Source organism: Dryas octopetala, chromosome 1 (assembly GCF_963921425.1).
Source record: "Dryas octopetala chromosome 1, drDryOcto1.1, whole genome shotgun sequence".
NCBI classification, from domain to species: Eukaryota; Viridiplantae; Streptophyta; class Magnoliopsida; order Rosales; family Rosaceae; genus Dryas; species Dryas octopetala.
Window position 1 is genome coordinate 12,127,136 of NC_141366.1, and position 16,770 is coordinate 12,143,905.

The following is a 16,770-nucleotide window of genomic DNA, read 5'->3' on the forward strand; positions in this document are numbered from 1 at the left end:
TTTTTCCTGCTCAGAGAAAAAATATGGCAGTCTTCTCATTTGTATAAATCGCACTCCTGTTGAGCACTTGCTTGTTAGTTGAATATTGAAGTATACAATTATATGAAGCACGAAAATTAATACAAAGCCTAATTTCTTAATTGAAAGTCCTCTTAATTTAAATACAAAGTATACAATTATATGAAATGCAAAAATTAATATTTAAGATATATATATTCAGGAAAATCCCTAAGGTTTCTTCCCCAAAATCCAACAAATCCATCTCCTTCAAAAACCTTAAATTAACTCAATTTCACATTTTCTGCTAAATCCCATGGCAAGGGGATTCAAGGGAATAGTAAACTCTAATTGTAATAGCTAGATGAATGCACAAAATTTTAATGAATATGTTTTGATGGTAAAGTGCCATTCAAAGTTCAAACAATGTGTCATACCATTCATGCTAATTATATGAAAATTCATATACTTATAATGTACACACTTGAAAATTTCATACTACTTTTTCAATACCCAAGATGGTTTTTTATTTTTTAAGTTAGCTTTCAAATACTATTGAGCTTCCAAAACATTTTGAAATATTGGAGAAAATTAGATTGTTTTAAAATAAAAGGCGGAACTCTGATTCATGTGTTATGTTAAGTTTTCCTAATCATAAAGTTATATCTACGCCCTTTAATATAGTGATATCTCAAGCTATGTTTTGACACTTCTAAAGTTATACCATAGACTTTCTCATGTCATGATTTAGGGTCTCCCAAGTTGTTCTTTGAGAATTTTAAATGTTTATACTCTTGATGCATTTCAAATTGTACCTAGTGACACCCCAAGTCATATTTTGACATTTTTAAAGTCATACCATAGAACTTCTCAGTGCCTAAGGGCATCTCAAGTCATTCCTTAGAGCATCCCAAGTCATTCCTTAAGAATTTCAATTCGTACCTCGAGACATTTTAAATGTTTATACCCTTGATGCATTTCAAATTGTACCTACTGACATCTCAAGTCATGTTTTGAAACTTCTAAAGTCTTACCTCTAGAATTCTCAAGTCGTGCCTTAGGGTATCTCAAGTTATTTCTTAGGGCATCCCAAGTCGTAGGGCATCCCAAGTCGTTCATTGAGAATTTCATTTCATAGCTCAAGGCATTTTAAATGTTTATACTATTGATGCATTTCAAATTGTACTTAGTGACATCCCAAGTTATATTTAGACACTTTTAAAGTCATACCCTAGAGTTTCTCTATTCGTGCCTTAGGGTATCTCAAGTCGTTCATTAGGGCATCCCAAGTCGTTCCTTGAGAATTTCAATTCGTAGCTCGAAACATTTTAAATGTTTATACCCTTAATGCATTTCAAATTGTACTTAGTGACATCTCAAGTTATGTTTTGACACTTATAAAGTCATACCCTAAAATTTCTCAAGTCGTGCCTTATGACATACTAAGTCGTTCCTTGAGAATTTTAAAAGTTTATACCTTTGATGCATTTAAAATGGTACCTAGTGACATACCAAGTAATATTTTGACACTTCTAAAGTCATACACTATAGTTTCTCAAGTCGTGTCTTAGGTCATCTCAAGTCGTTCCTTAAGGCATCTCAAGTCATTCATTGAGAATTGTAATTCGTAACTCGAAGCATTTTAACTGTTTATACCCTTGATGCATTTCAAATTGTACCTAGTGACATTCCAAGTCATGTTTTGACACTTGTAAAGTCATACCATAGAGTTTCTCAAATCGTGCCTTAGGGCATCCCAAGTCGTTTCTTAAGAATTTTAAATATTTATATCATTGATGCATTTCAAATTGTACCTAGTAATATCCCAAGTCAGATTTTGACACTTCTAAAGTCATACCCTAGAGTTTCTCAAGTCGTGTCTCAATGCATCTTTAGTTGTTCCTTTGGGCATTCATTAAGAATTTCAGTTCGTAACTCGAGGTATTTTAAATGTTTATACCTTTGATGCATTTCAAATTGTACCTAATGACATCACAATCATGTTTTGACACTTCTAAAATCGTAGCCTAGAGTTTCTTAAGTCGTGCCTTAGGGCATCTCAAGTCGTTTCTTAGGGCATCAAAAATCGTTCTTTAAGAATTTCAATTCATGTCTCGAGCAATTTTAATTGTTTATACCCTTGATACATATCAAATTGTACCTAGTGAAATACCAAGTCATGTTTTGACACTTCTAAAGTCTTACCCTAGAGTTTTCCAAGTATTGTCGTAGGACATCTCAAGTTGTTCCATCCCAAGTCGTTTATTGAGAATTTCAGTTCGTAACTCGAGACATTTCAAATGTTTATACACTTGATACAATTCAAATTGTACCTAGTGACATCTCAAGTCATGTTTTGACACTTCTAAAGTCATGTTTTGACACTTCTAAAGTCATACCCTAGAGTTTCTCAAGTCGTGTCTTAGGGCATCTCAAGTCGTTCATTGAGAATTTCAATTCATAGCTCGAGACATTTTAAATGTTTATACCCTTGATGCATTTCAAATTGTACCTAATGACATTTCAAGTCATGTTTTGACACTTTTAAAGTTTTACCCTAGGGTTTCTCAAGTCATGCCTTAGGCTATCTCAAGTCGTTCCTTCAGGCATTCTAAGTCATTTCTTGAGAATTTCAGTTCATAACTTGAGGCATTTTAAATATTTATGCCCTTGATGCATTTCAAATTGTACTAGTGACATCTCAAGTTATGTTTCGACACTTCTAAAGTCTTACCCTAGAATTTCTCAAGTCGTGCCTTAGGACATCTCAAGTCGTTGCTTAGGGCATCTCAAGTCGTTCCTAGAGAATTTCAGTTCATAGCTTGAAGCATTTTAAATGTTTATACCCTTAATGCATTTCAAATTGTACTCAGTCACATCTCAAGTCATGTTTCGACACTTCTAAAGTCTTACTATAGAATTTCTCAAGTCATGTCTTAGGGCATCTCAAGTCGTTGCTTAAGGCATCTCAAGTCATTCATAGAGAATTTCAGTTCATAGCTCGAAGCATTTTAAATGTTTATACCCTTGATGTATTTCAAATTATACCCAGTCACATGCCAAGTCAGGTTTCGACACTTCTAAAGTCTTACCATAGAATTTCTCAAGTCGTGCTTTAGGGCATCTCAAGTCGTTGCTTAGGGCATCTCAAGTCGTTCCTAAAGAATTTCAGTTCATACCTCGAACCATTTTAAATGTTTATACCTTTGATGCATTTCAAATTATACCTACTCACATGCCAAGTCATGTTTTGACACTTCTAAAGTCATACCCTAGAGTTTCTCAAGTCGTGCCTTAGGGCATCTCAAGTCGTTCCTCAAAGCATCACAAGTCATTCTTTGAGAATTTCAGTTCATAGCTCGAGTCATTTTAAATGTTTATACGCTTGATGCATTTCAAATTTTACCTAGTGACATTTCAAGTCATGTTTTTACACATCTAAAGTCGTACCCTAGATTTTCTCAAGTTATGCCTTAAGGAATCTCAAGTCGTTCCTTGAGAATTTCAGTTCATAACTCGAGGCATTTTAAATGTTTATACCCTTGATGCATTTCAAATTGTACCTAGTGACATCCCAAGTCATGTTTTGACATTTCTAAAGTCTTACCCTAGAGTTTCTCAAGTCGCGCCTTAGGGCATCTCAAGTAGTTCTTTAGGGCATCCCAAGTCGTTTCTTGAGAATTTTAGTTTGTAGTTCGAGGCATTTTAAATGTTTATACCCTTGATATATTTCAAATTGTATTTAGTGATATCTCAAGTCATGTTTTGACACTTCTAAAGTCGTACCCTATTGTTTCTCAAGTCGTGCATTATGGCATCTCAAGTCGTTCCTTAGGGCATCCTAAGTCGTTCCTTGAGAATTTTTGTTTTTAGCTCGAGACATTTTAAATGTTTATACCTTTGATGCATTTCAAATTGTACCTAGTGACATCCAAAGTTATGTTTTGACACTTCTAAAGCCCTACCATAAAGTTTCTCAAGTCGTGTCTTAGGGCATCTCAAGTCGTTGTGTAGGGCATCTCACGTCGTTCTTTATGAATTTTAAATGTTTATACCCTTTATGCATTTTAAATTGTATTTAGTGACATCCGAAGTCATGTTTTGACAGTTCTAAAGTCATACCCATGAGTTTCTCAAGTCGTGCCTTATGACATTTTAAGTCGTTCCTTAGGGCATCCCAAGTCGTTCATTGAGAATTTCAGTTCATAGCTCGAAGCATTTTAAATGTTTATACAATTGATGCATTTTAAATTGTACCTAGTGACTTCCCAAGTCATGTTTTGACACTTCTAAATTCATACCCTAGAGTTTCTCAAGTCGTGCCTTGAGGCGTTTCAAACGGTTTTTTAAGGCATCCTTAGTGGTTTCTTGAGAATTTTAGTTCTTAACTGGAGACATTTTAAATGTTTATACCCTTTATGCATTTTAAATTGTACCTAGTGACATCTCAAGTCATGTTTTGACACTTCTAACGTCATATCCTAGAGTTTTTCAACTCGTGCCTTAGGGCATCTGAAGTCGTTCCTTGAGAATTTCAGTTCATACCTCGAGACATTTTAAATGTTTATACCCTTGATGCATTTTAAATTATACATACTAACATCTAAAGTCGTGTTTTGACACTTCTAAAGTCATATCCTAGAGTTTCTCAGGTCGTGTCTTAAGGCATCATAAGTCGTTCATTGAGAATTTCAGTTCGCAGCTCAAGACATTTTAAATGTTTATACCCTTGATGCATTTCAAATTGTAATTAGTGACATGTCAAGTCATGTTTTAACACTTCAAAAGTCATACCTTAGAGTTTCTCAAGTCGTGCCTTAGGGCATCTCAAGTCGTTTCTTAGAGTATTCCAAATCATTCCTTAAGAATTTTAGTTCATGCATAACTCGAGTCATTTTAAATGTTTATACCCTTGATGCATTTAAAATTGTACCTAGTAAAATCTCAAGTCAAGTTTTAATACTTCTAAAGTCATATCCTAGAGTTTCTCAAGTCGTTCCTTAGGGCATCTAAAGTCGTTCTTTAAGGCATCTCAAGTCGTTCATTAAAAATTTCAGTTCGTACCTCGAGACATTTTAAATGTTTATACCCTTGATGCATTTCAAATTATACCTAGTGACATCCCAAGTCATGTTTTGACACTTCTAAAGTCATATTCTAGAGTTTCAAGTCGTGCCTTAGAGCATCTAAAGTCGTTCCTTAGGGCATCTCACGTCGTTCCTTGAGAATTTCAGTTCATAGCTCGAGGCGTTTTAAATGTTTATACCCTTGATGCATTTCAATTTGCATTTAGTGACATCCCAAGTCACTTTTTGACACTTCTAAAGTCATACCATAGAATTTCTCAAGTCCTGTCTTAGAGCATCTCAAGTCGTTCCTTAGGGCATCCCAAGTCATTCCTTGAAAACTTCAGTTCATAACTCGAGACATTTTAAATGTGTATACCCTTGATGCATTTCAAATTGTAGCTAGTGACATCCCAAGTTATGTTTTGACACTTCTAAAGTCATATTCTAAAGTTTCTCAAGTCGTGCCTTAGGGCATCTCAAGTCGTTCCTTAGAACATCTAATATCATTTCTTGAGAATTTCAGTTTGTAGCTCGAGTCATTTTAAATGTTTATACCATTGATACATTTTAAATTGTATCTAGTGACATCACAAGTCATGTTTTGATATTTCTAAAATCATACCTTAGTTTTGGCCACTCTCTGGTGCCAAATTGAGTGCCCCCATTACTCGATCAATAGTGTTTTGAAATGAATGACTGAAATGTTTCAGCCACAGCCCGTGGCCAGCTGAGTTGGTGTATTATTAATGTTTTGGGGGTAGGGGTTATCCACCTATCCCTATAGTGAACCATCCTTTGCATTTGTGTAAGTAGTGTTGTATTTTTATTTCTTCTGGAGGCACTTCTTTGCTGTTAATTTTGATTGGTGTAGGCTAAAGATTCTGTCAATAATTCCTAGTGGCATGTGATGGGAAGGATTAAGGTTTGAACTTAATTAAAAAATATATTTTTTTATGGGAAAGGATTTTGTGCCCTAATCTGATAGTGGCGAAATTATTTACACAAGTCACTATATATTTTTCACATCATAATAATATTGTTATTATTAAAAGACAATCTTGCCCAACCTAATTTTAATTTCAAGGCAAAAACCCTAAGGTAGTTGTCTTATCTAAAATCCAAAACAAACCCAATTCAAAACCTCAAATCTTCTAAAACTCAATTCAATCACAGTGGTAGTGATATAGATTGCTTCGTCTCAACCATTTAATTGAGGGTCATACTCATCTTCCTTCTTATTTCTTTTGTTAATGGTTTTGGTTTTTTTATTACATCTATTGCGATTAGGGTACGTATAATTCTTAATTGAAATTTTTACATTTCTAATGTTTAGATCCTATATCCTTCAGGTCAACCTTGTTATTACCACTGATCAAATGAGATGATCAATCTTGTGCTATTAGGTTGAGTTTTACTGATGATATTGACAGCAAACCCATCTTTGTAAACATGGGTTTCTCTTGGTTCTTTTAGTAATGAATAGCTATGACATATATTGGAGAACAATTGCTAGACTCAAAAATATTTTTAAGATTGGGGATATTTTATTTTTTTTATTTTAAGAGCTGATGTGCTTAATTTGGTAGTGAAATATTTTTTAATTTAATTTTTATAATTTTAGGAAAGGTTAAATGAGTCTTTTAAAGCTTATATGAAAAAATGAATTATAAGATGTATTTAGCAATATTAAATACCCTAGTTGACATAGAAATTTCATGTCATTAGGGCACTCTAGCATTGCCCTGTAAATTTGCGTCAAAAGTTGATCAGTGTTAATAATTTGATTTTATTATAGTTTGTCAGCGCAATTTATATTATTTAATTTGTTAATTGGCTTTTACAAAAAGTTCATTACCCCTCGTAAAATTAGTATGCTTTGTGAAGGTAACAAAGGAAAACACAACCTAAAGTTTAGCAAAAGTAGGGTAACACAGTGCTGGTCCTGAAGGGGGGCACCGAGTGCGATCACCTAGGGCCCACCTTCAAAGGGGGCCCACAATTTTTTATATTATGTATATATTAAAAAAATAGTTGTTGGGTTTATTTATAATGTCTTCGCTGTAATTAGGTCATTCTACTTATTGTGTCAAACCTGTAGTTATCTAGTTTCTTTTTTTGGGATTAGGCCCCCCTTTGTAAAAAAAAAAAAAAAACCAAGCCCTTCTAAGATATAAAGTTTAAGTTCTGCAACCTATTTGTCCTTGATTATTAGTTGAAAACTACATTTTTATTTCCTTAATTTGTGTTTGGCCAATTTGCTTCATTTTTTTTTTTTTGGCTTCTCACGTGAATCACAAGAGAAGCAAGCCAACATCCTCATCTCCATGGCAGTGAGTCATTTTGCCCTTGGGTTTACACTTTTTTTTTTTTAATCAAAAGTATATGCCTTCTTTCTGGAAAGTTGGATTCAAAGAGCATATTTGCTTTAAATTGGCAAAGACGGATCTCTGCCTCTCCATATGGTCTTGTAAAAAACTGGTTTTTTTTTTTTTGTGTGTGTTCTCCACAGGCTCTTTTAATCTGAAAGAAATTAGAGAGGTTCCATTAAGGCAATAAGGTAATTAATATTTGAGTGTGTGTTTTTCCCTTTTAATTTTTCTCTTATATTCCTATAAATTATTTTTTTTTTCAATTATTTTCTTAATGTTTAACCAAAAATTTCTTAATTAATTTTTTATTAATTGTAAATTATTTTGCAAAAAATTTTATTAGAGCCCAATTTAAATTTCGGCCTTGCTTCCAAAAGTCAGGGCCGGCCCCGGTAACACAGACTGCGCATAACTTTGTGACACTACCTGCCACAACCTACAAAACTGCAAATATTTACAAAAAGTACTTGTTCACAAAGCATGCTAATTTATTTTACGAGCTAGGACTTGAGGGCATAGCATGGGGAAGAAAGTGAAGGGGAAGAAGAAAGTCAAAAAGAAGAAAGTGACGGAGAAGAAGAATGGCTCTGGCTTTGAGAAGCAAGGCAAGGGCACGGAGAAGGATGCCGGGCAAGCAAGCTGGAATGATAATGATAAGAGATGTCTATACATATGTACCATTGAGATCAAGGCATATAAGGTTGCATACGTTATACACGCCATCAAATTGAGCGATTTGTTATCATCATGCACCTCCAAATTGAGTGGATTAAGCCAAGTGGCTTATATGGACGGCGAGGATCTTTGCGGCCATGTGGGTTGCGGTCTGTTCGGCTCCAAAATTCTTTTCGCCGGTGGCTTGGAACCCAACAGGGAACCAGATGACGCCCCAAATCTTTATCCTGGGCGATTCTTACCAGGTCGTCGGAGCAGTAAAATTTATGCTTTTGACACCACCGAATCCGATATGAAGCCCCAAATGTTTGAGAATTTCCAAGGAGGGAAATGTGAACCCCTGCTGGTAGAGCTGCAAGGCAAACTCTATGCACTCGCCGGTATGCCCGAGGAGTTGAGAGCGGACCCATCTTTCGAGGTATTCGACCCAACAGTGGGTAAATGGTCGACCCTAGCCGATCCTCCGTTTCTCGATGACCAAGAATTCTCTGACTATTGGGCTCGATACTTCTCTTATGCAATCTTTAGCAACACCATCGTTGTCTCCACTCCAAACAAGCACTACATCTTCTGCTTTGACGTCACCACCACTCACCAAGAATGGGGAATAGTAGCTCCTTTTATGTTCCAAGGCGGTCCATTTCCCTTTCATGGCAGAGCTTTAGTTGTGGAGGATGATGATGATGATGATCAAGCTCATCGTGCTCTAATGTTTACCTATCAATATACTGCGCCTGAGCCTATAGTAGTCTACGTGGTGTACTTCAATAAAATGGAAACTATCAAATCTCTGGAGATGCCAGATGGCTTGCCTCCTGAATTTCAGGACCCGCCATACAGCTACAGGTTTGCCTATCTAGGAGATAAAAAAGTCTGCCTTGTTATCACTCAATTCATGTTCCCATCCATTTCTGCTTCCAAGGATCAGTATGAGAAGATGCGTGTTCTTGTCCTCACCTTACAATTCTCCAAAACAAAGGGCCCCAATTCGGTAAGGGACGTCCAATTTTTGGGTTCTCCTTGCATCTTTGAGTACGACACCAGGCGGTCTGAACCTGAAAAATGTCGCACCGTTGATTCAAAACTACTTGGTTGCTTTGTCCGGTAAGTTTTGTTCAATAATTGATTTGATTTCTATGGTTCATGTTGGTGGCAAAACCTTCATATCACAGTTTGATGTTTATGATCGATTAGAGTTTAATTTCCAAGTAACAGAGCATAAGGTTGAGGTTGTTGGGCAATCTTGAATATTAACTAGAATTCTAAAGCCTGTTGATGGAAAGGGTACATCTGGTTTCTTTGTCCTAATAATATTGATGGTTAAATGATGCTTCATTGAGTGTTCATTGAGTTTGATGCTTGGACTGATCAGCTGGTTGGATAGGATCTATAAACATTGCTTTGAATATGCAATCCCGACCTTTAAGTATTCATAGATATTGATATATAGACTTAGAAAATGGGCAGCTCTAATCATCGAATTACAATATAGAGTGCATCACACAAGTGATATACTTGTATGAGGTTTTGATATATTACAATATACACAAGTGCTCCAATTACAATATACCTCATTATGGTTCAAATGAGATTTGGCACCTGTTGTCCACTTGTATGCCAGGTTTTGATTTATGATTCCTTATTTTAATCTTGCTATTGTTTTACTGGGCTCTAATGTTTTTTTTTTTCTTATATCTTTTTGTTTTTGTTTTTTTGGTTATATGTTTATAATGGAGGATTTGATCAAGTTTTTTATTTGTTTTTAACCTTTTGGAACAGGTAAGTTCTCAAGCGAACATCATACTTGCGAGGACCTTGCAGTGAAGAAGAATTGTTCGTCTTATGCCTCTTTTTGCGACCTATTTAAGACTTCGGGTTGTACTTGTTGTTCTTGCTTATTTAGATATTTAGTTCTTGCTTATTTAGACATTTATCTATATTTATGGAGGACCTTATAGTGAAGAAGAATGCTCTGTCTTATGCCTCCTTTTGTGACCTAGTTAGGACTTGGCTGTACTCAATGATATATTATTTTCCTTGGCCTGATTTGTTGCATTGTATGATAATGCAAGTACCCGATTGCACCAAATGAATCAAACTTTGTTTTATGGAGGACCTTATAGTGAAGAAGAATGCTCTGTCTTATGCCTCCTTTTGTGACCTAGTTAGGACTTGGCTGTACTCAATGATATATTATTTTCCTTGGCCTGATTTGTTGCATTGTATGATAATGCAAGTACCCGATTGCACCAAATGAATCAAACTTTGCAGTCAAAACTAACTCAAAAGAATGGTCTGCTTCGTGCTTCCTTTGTAATCTAGTTACGATTTCTCTGTACAGTTGGTTGGTCCAACTCGTTCAAATATTTGTCGACTGGTTCATCATATTGTTGTCAAAAGGCAATAAGTGAGAAGTAACCTGGCTTGGCTTGGGAAGTTATTTTAAGAAAAAAGCTAATAGAGATTCATCCGCAGACAATATTATTCATTCATAACCCTGTTTCTAGTAAGAATGCAGGATAAAGAAACCAGAAAGGTCTGCTGCAAAAACAAGTGAGCAAGAAGATAAGGCACAACCACTGTAACGCAACTTCTTTTCCGTTTGATACCTAATGACATTTTCCATTTTGGTGCTTCAGATTAACATTAGACCGAGTATTCAAAATGGTTCAGAACATTAACTACAATTTACAATGCATAACACTAGCTCATTACAATGTACAAACTACAAAGACAGCAAGCACATGAATTCAGCCTCCCAACTTTGACTTCAACAATCCTAACCAAGCGTTGGCAGTTCAAATTAACCTCACACTTGTCTCCAGTCAAAGTTAAAATGACAGCTATGTCAACTGTGGAGAAGATTAAGAAAAGAAAAACAAAAAAGAAAACTAACATATCATTTCGAAGTGGAAATGACGAGAAGTAGTTTTCACTTGTGCATTCGTACAAATATGTTCATAGAACTCCACATTAATATACCCCATTCGAAGGACTCTGATTTGCAGCAGTAAGATGAACCACTTTGGATGGTTCCTCTACACGAATTATAGAACCATAAACTTCTCAAAAACTGTGTCAAGAATTGTGATAAAACTTGAATTAGATGTCTTCATAATTCATGCAGAATAAATTAGTGAATGACTGAATATCACATGCATGCACAGGATCATTCAATGACTTACACCTTACACCTGAGATTTAAGCAACTGCTGTGAGCTTGTGGCCCCACGTCAGAAAAAACATGTGAGGAAAAAGAAAATTGGTGTTGCTTGGTGGAAGTTGATTGGTTGGAAAGAAGAGAAGAGAGGTTGTTGACGGTGTGGCTCCTACAAGAGAGAGAATTAAACTTCGTATGGATGTTGAAGTCAATATTTTATACACATGGCTTATCCTCATTGGGTGAACACAAAATTTTAACTTTTGTAACATTGGAGCAAAAACCACAGAAGCTATAACAAAAAGCTAAAATATAGTATTTAGCATAGCTATTAGCAAGGAATAAAATTTCGGGTTTCGAGAAAATTTCGATTAAAATTTCGACGGAAATTTCGACAAAAGACCAATTCACACAGTCCCATCTCTCTCTCTCTCTGGCTCGATCATAAACTCCCACCCTGGCCAACATTGAAGCTCCCAGCCTCCCTCCCCCCCCCCCCCCCCCCCTTATTCACCCGACCCACCCATCATTGAAGGCTTGAAGCTCGCAGCTCACGCATGGTACTAAAAAGGCTAAACCAAAAAGGCTACCCATCTTTTTCTCTGCCACCACCACTTGAGAAAAATCCCAGTCGGGTACCCATCTTTCAGTTCAACACCCAAAAGACTAAAAAGCTGTATTTCCCTATCTCAATCTATAACAAGAAGATCAAGAAAAAGTGGGTTTGTTTGGTTCGATCGATCTGAACACAAGACAAAAGAGCAGGATCGAATTTAGCGAAGAGAAGAAGAAGAGCATGGGATCAAATGCAATAAAGCAAAGAAGACAAACTAGCTATTGGGATTAATATCGGCGTGAGCTGAGAGCTGGTGGTCGGTGCGGAGGAAACTGGCACGACAGCATGGTCGGGCGCGAGCTGGGCAGAGGCACGGGCTTGAGAGAGAGAGAGAGAGAGAGAGAGAGAGAGAGAGAGAGAGAGAGAGAGAGAGAAGGCTGGGTGGGTCACATGAAGGGGTAGGTGGTCTGGTGAGGGAGGGGGGGAGGTGGTCTGGTAATTGAGAGGGGGTGTGCATGAGAAAATTCAATTGTGGGAAGAGTGGGGGTGTGAAGTGAGAAAAAGTGAGAAAAGCGTATACAAATAATAGCACTCTTTGAAAATATGTAACCAATCTTAGGCTTCATTTGGGTAGTTACAGAGTAACGACTTGTTCTATAGCCATTGGAATCTTATTTTGTTATCGTTTCCATATTTATTATTGATTTATTTTCTTTATATTTTAATTGCACCAAGGTCAAATACACATAAATGTTATCAAATGTTTAAAATCAACCACAACAAATACCATCAAAATAAAATTAACCAAAATATAGTCCAATATAATATATTAACCTCAATATAAACCACGAAACAAAAAAGAATAGGGAAGTAAATACTATAATAATTAAATTCAATACACATGAAGAATAATCTCTTACCATTAGGTCTACACCAGCCTGTAGGTAATCCGTGGGCACAGGAGAAGCTTTTAAAGCCATAATTTTTTCTTTAAATGCTTCATCGATCGAAGACCCTGGAACTTCCTATAACATATAAAAAAAATTAGGAAATTCATTTCCGAAATTATTACATAAATTTTTGTATTAAAAATAGTAAGAAGTAAAATAAAGATGAAGGCAGTGCAAATAATATAGATAAAAAAATGTATCTAAAGTAACGGGACTGAGTATGTGATTGTAGTGAAAAACACCTTTCCCGTGACCTTGTCTTAGATGCATTCTAGAGTTAGAACAATTAGCAAACAATCAAAATAGCAGCAAAAATAAAACACAAAGAACACCAAGATTTGTTCTCGAGGTTCGGCTAACTTTGTCTACGTCCACGTGTGATCCTTTGGGAATCACAGCTGCACTATGATTAGAAAGAGTTACAAGATCTTATTGAAAACCCTAGAACTAACCCAACCCGCAGCCACTTTTTCTCTCTACTTGATCATAAAGCTCTCTCCCTTTTTTCCGGTGCTCTCTATGTAAATTACAAGGCTTGCCGCAGCCAACAAACTTATTTATAGGCTGCAGCATACAATAGGATACGGCTAGGAATCCTATTCCTACTAGAATTAGGTAATAGGCCTAATTAACTAATTCTAACCTTGTACACTTAGGAAAACTTAGAACTTCCTTCCTTAACTAGGAAAGCTTTGCGCAAGCCTTCTAGACTTCCTAAGAAAACTGTACACAGCCAGGAATTATCCAAAACTGCTACTTTCCTATTTTAATCACTTTCCAGAAATATTCCAGCGAGCCAAACACAACAGTGATGACTCATGGTCAATTAAAAATTATGATACATGATGTATGCCGTCAAACATACAATAAAGTAAATAATTTGTGTTTACCTCTATAGTCGCCTTCAAGATTGATATAGCTTCTTTTGCGTCTTCTTCAGAGAGCTAGACAAAGTACAACTCATGGAAGGAATAAGCACAAATACTGCAAAAAGGTATCTTTACATAAAGAATGCATGGAAAAAAATCGCACCTTGTCCCAAAATTGCCCTAGAAGATCCCTAATTTTGGCAGAATCCTATAAGACATAAACAATATCAAGCACTATGAGCATTTAATACAAAGGACATATAACTAGCATACTACAAAGAAAACTATGCAAATTTCAAAAGTCAAAATGATAGGAGACTTAAATTAAGAAAATAAAAAAATATTGTAAAATGGTAAGGAAAGCAATTACGTCATCATGCTTTTTGGACGGATGAGGCACACGTTTATGCCTTCTGTAGTTGATGGTTGAACAAAATGTTCGAGAACATTTGTTACACCCCCACATTTTCATTTTTTCTTGCTCCATAATGGAAGAATGGAAGGGCCAACCTGGAAGTTTTGTCAAAAGCAGCAACTGTGTAATCAAAGCTTCCAACCAAAGTACTTTTGATTGTACAAATCAAGCATCATCAAATAAACAAAGCATATAGCAAATCTAAATTTTTCGGAAACACCCTAATGATTTTACATGCATGGTCGCATAGAGACACCGTAGTCCTCATTTTTCTAATACTCTTATTCTTTAAATTATTAGCCTATTCTTTTTGTTCAAATTAGTACTCTATTTTCCTATTTTTTAATGTCACTTCTTAAAGTAAAATACTTTTCGTCGTCGATAACCAAAGATTCATTCTTCTTAAGCAAGTCAAAAGCTCAACCAAAATCAACTGAGAGGTAGCTTGTGATTCATCATTTTAGTCAACAACCAATTCTTATAAAGTGTCAACACAGAAAAGCCAGCAACAAAGGCTTAAGTAATGTTTCAGGAGTCGGAGACAAGTTAGAAAAGGTGGTTAGCTAGTTAGTGTGCTGTCAGTTCATCAATTGTGATGTTATAAAGCTTGTAAAAGAAGCTTGTGCAGAACAAAAGAAAAAAACCTAAAGGAAGAGAGAGACTTCCCAACCTGGAAAAGAAAATTTTCAATGCTAGGAAGAGCTGTAGAGAGAACTCCAACATTGAAATGAAAGCTACAAAAATCTCCAGATATTAAAAACCCTCTCAGTAGAATTATTCTGATGAAGAGAGAATGGAGAGGGTTGACGTCTTTTAAATTCTTAAGATTTCCCAATTTTCTCCTCAAACCCCAAAACCCTCATAATGCCACCATTTACCCATCATACATACATAGATACATATAAGAAAACACATACATACACTGATGATACACATACACATATAGCACAGCTAAACAGAGAAAGCGTCAAAGGGCATGTTAATCCTAACTCCAATTCCAGATGCAGGCAGCAATAGATTGAAGAGGGTAGATGTAGAACCGAGTCAACTCACCTGGCTGCAGGAACTTAGAAGTTTATCAGAATGGTTGGGACTTTCGGTAAACTTAATTACAGCTTCTACCTTATGATGGTGTGCACATAACTGCAGATTAACAGATCTCTCCCTCTGTCCTAAGGAAAATTTCTTAGCTCTGTTTTTATGTTATTCGATGCAGCATTTCCCCGGCCAAAAAAAATAAGATGCAGCATTTTATTTATTTAGGTGGGCCGAGCCATCTTATGACCCAATTTGGAAAAAGGATGAGCTGGACCCAAAGTACGGAGCCCTTAACAAATATCAGTTTTGGCCTTTTGGGCCTTTGGGATTTGAGCCTATTCTCTGTTTGTTTGTTTTTTTGGGGCTTCTATTCGTAACACATGCTCACTACACCCCAACTTACTTTCAAATTCTTGACATTTGCTCACAGACCCACATCTCAACTTCCAAAATTATACAAATAGGAAAATTTTAGCTACTTGAACTTTAATTGTATTGTGGTTTAATATATGAATTTTGTTTTGTCATTTTGTCCCCATCGCTTTCACTTTGGGTCAACATGGTCCATTTTTTCAGTTTTCTATTCAAAAGTGATCACATACGTGGCACCGGATCACTTTTAAAGCTAAAATTATCAAGCAATAATTAATTTTTAGCTACAGTACCTAAACTTTGATTGTTGTATCATTTCAGATATAGATTATGTTAGGGGTGGGCATCAACTTGTCCGAGCTGACGATCCGATCGGCCGACTGACCAAACCACCCGAAGCTGACCCAACCCGATAGTCGTCAGCTTGGTTTCGGGGTTTCCTTCCACCGCCCGTTGGCACCCGAACCGACCCAAGAGAGTGAAGAATGACATATCCAAGAGAAAGAGTGACAATCCGAGAGAGAGAGAGAGAGAGAGGGTGGCAGCTGCTGCCATTTTTTCCGGCAATAGAGAGTGAATGCTTCTCGGCTTAACCCGAATTCCGATTGCTCCGACCACTATTCTGACTAAGATGAACCCGCTTCGACTGACGGATGTGAGGATGGTGGCGAGTTGAGCCCCAAGCCGCCCGATGCCCACCTCTAGATTTTGTTTTTTATCGTTCCGTCAAAATGCCCTAACTTCTATTTTGTGTCAAAATGTCATATTCCGTCAATTATATCACATTTTCATCCAAAAGTGGTTTACGATCACTTTTTGACGGAATATGTGACATAATATATGGAATTATTCATTTTGACACAAAATAAAAGTTAAGGGGCCAAAAACAAAAATTCATATACTGAATTGGCACAATGAAAAGCTACCGTAACTAAAACTTAATTGTGGCCTAACAATTTAACTCTAAGCGTGGCACATGATTACTTTTAGACAACTAATGGAATGGATCAGCTTGGCACAAAATGCAAGTTCAGGAGGCATAATCATAATTTTTTTTCGGTACAAGAGGCATAATGATATTGATTTTAAAGCAAATTCATTTATAATTTTTCTCATTATATATTTATTTTCTTTTATATGTTTGAAAGCTAAAACCTAATTTCAAACGATTAAAACAAAAACAAATAAGGGCCATCATCAAAGACTGGTCACAGCATCATTCCCTACCCCACCCCTACCAGTCTTGTTGTGGCATCCAGATACACTTCACCTCGGTGCACTGCCATACACCATGAAAGAA

The 16,770-nt window shown here is 36.2% G+C and overlaps 2 protein-coding genes across 4 annotated transcripts; one reads left to right on the forward strand and one right to left on the reverse strand.

Annotated features, from left to right (window-relative positions):
- The first annotated feature begins 7,955 nt into the window (after nt 1-7,955).
- LOC147297938 (uncharacterized) lies at nt 7,956-10,153 on the forward strand. Its single transcript, XM_086241597.1, has 2 exons — nt 7,956-9,214; nt 9,890-10,153. Exons 1-2 carry the CDS (start codon nt 7,956-7,958, stop codon nt 9,891-9,893), a joined length of 1,263 nt encoding a protein of 420 aa, XP_086097723.1. The 3' UTR covers nt 9,894-10,153.
- Nucleotides 10,154-10,698: 545 nt separating this feature from the next.
- Nucleotides 10,699-15,299, reverse strand: LOC147297939 (uncharacterized). Of its 3 annotated transcripts, none has more exons than XM_086229756.1 (7): nt 15,114-15,299; nt 14,016-14,155; nt 13,809-13,853; nt 13,667-13,720; nt 12,747-12,851; nt 11,305-11,439; nt 10,699-11,183 (listed from the first exon to the last, which is right to left on the reverse strand). In XM_086229756.1, the coding sequence occupies exons 2-6, from the start codon at nt 14,130-14,132 to the stop codon at nt 11,344-11,346; spliced, it is 417 nt and encodes a 138-aa protein (XP_086085882.1). In that variant the 5' UTR covers nt 14,133-14,155; nt 15,114-15,299; the 3' UTR covers nt 10,699-11,183; nt 11,305-11,343. The 3 variants fall into 3 exon arrangements, with proteins under 3 accessions (XP_086085882.1, XP_086085881.1, XP_086085880.1); XM_086229755.1 differs by having other exon boundaries at nt 11,296-11,439; XM_086229754.1 differs by lacking the exon at nt 11,305-11,439.
- Nucleotides 15,300-16,770: the final 1,471 nt, after the last annotated feature.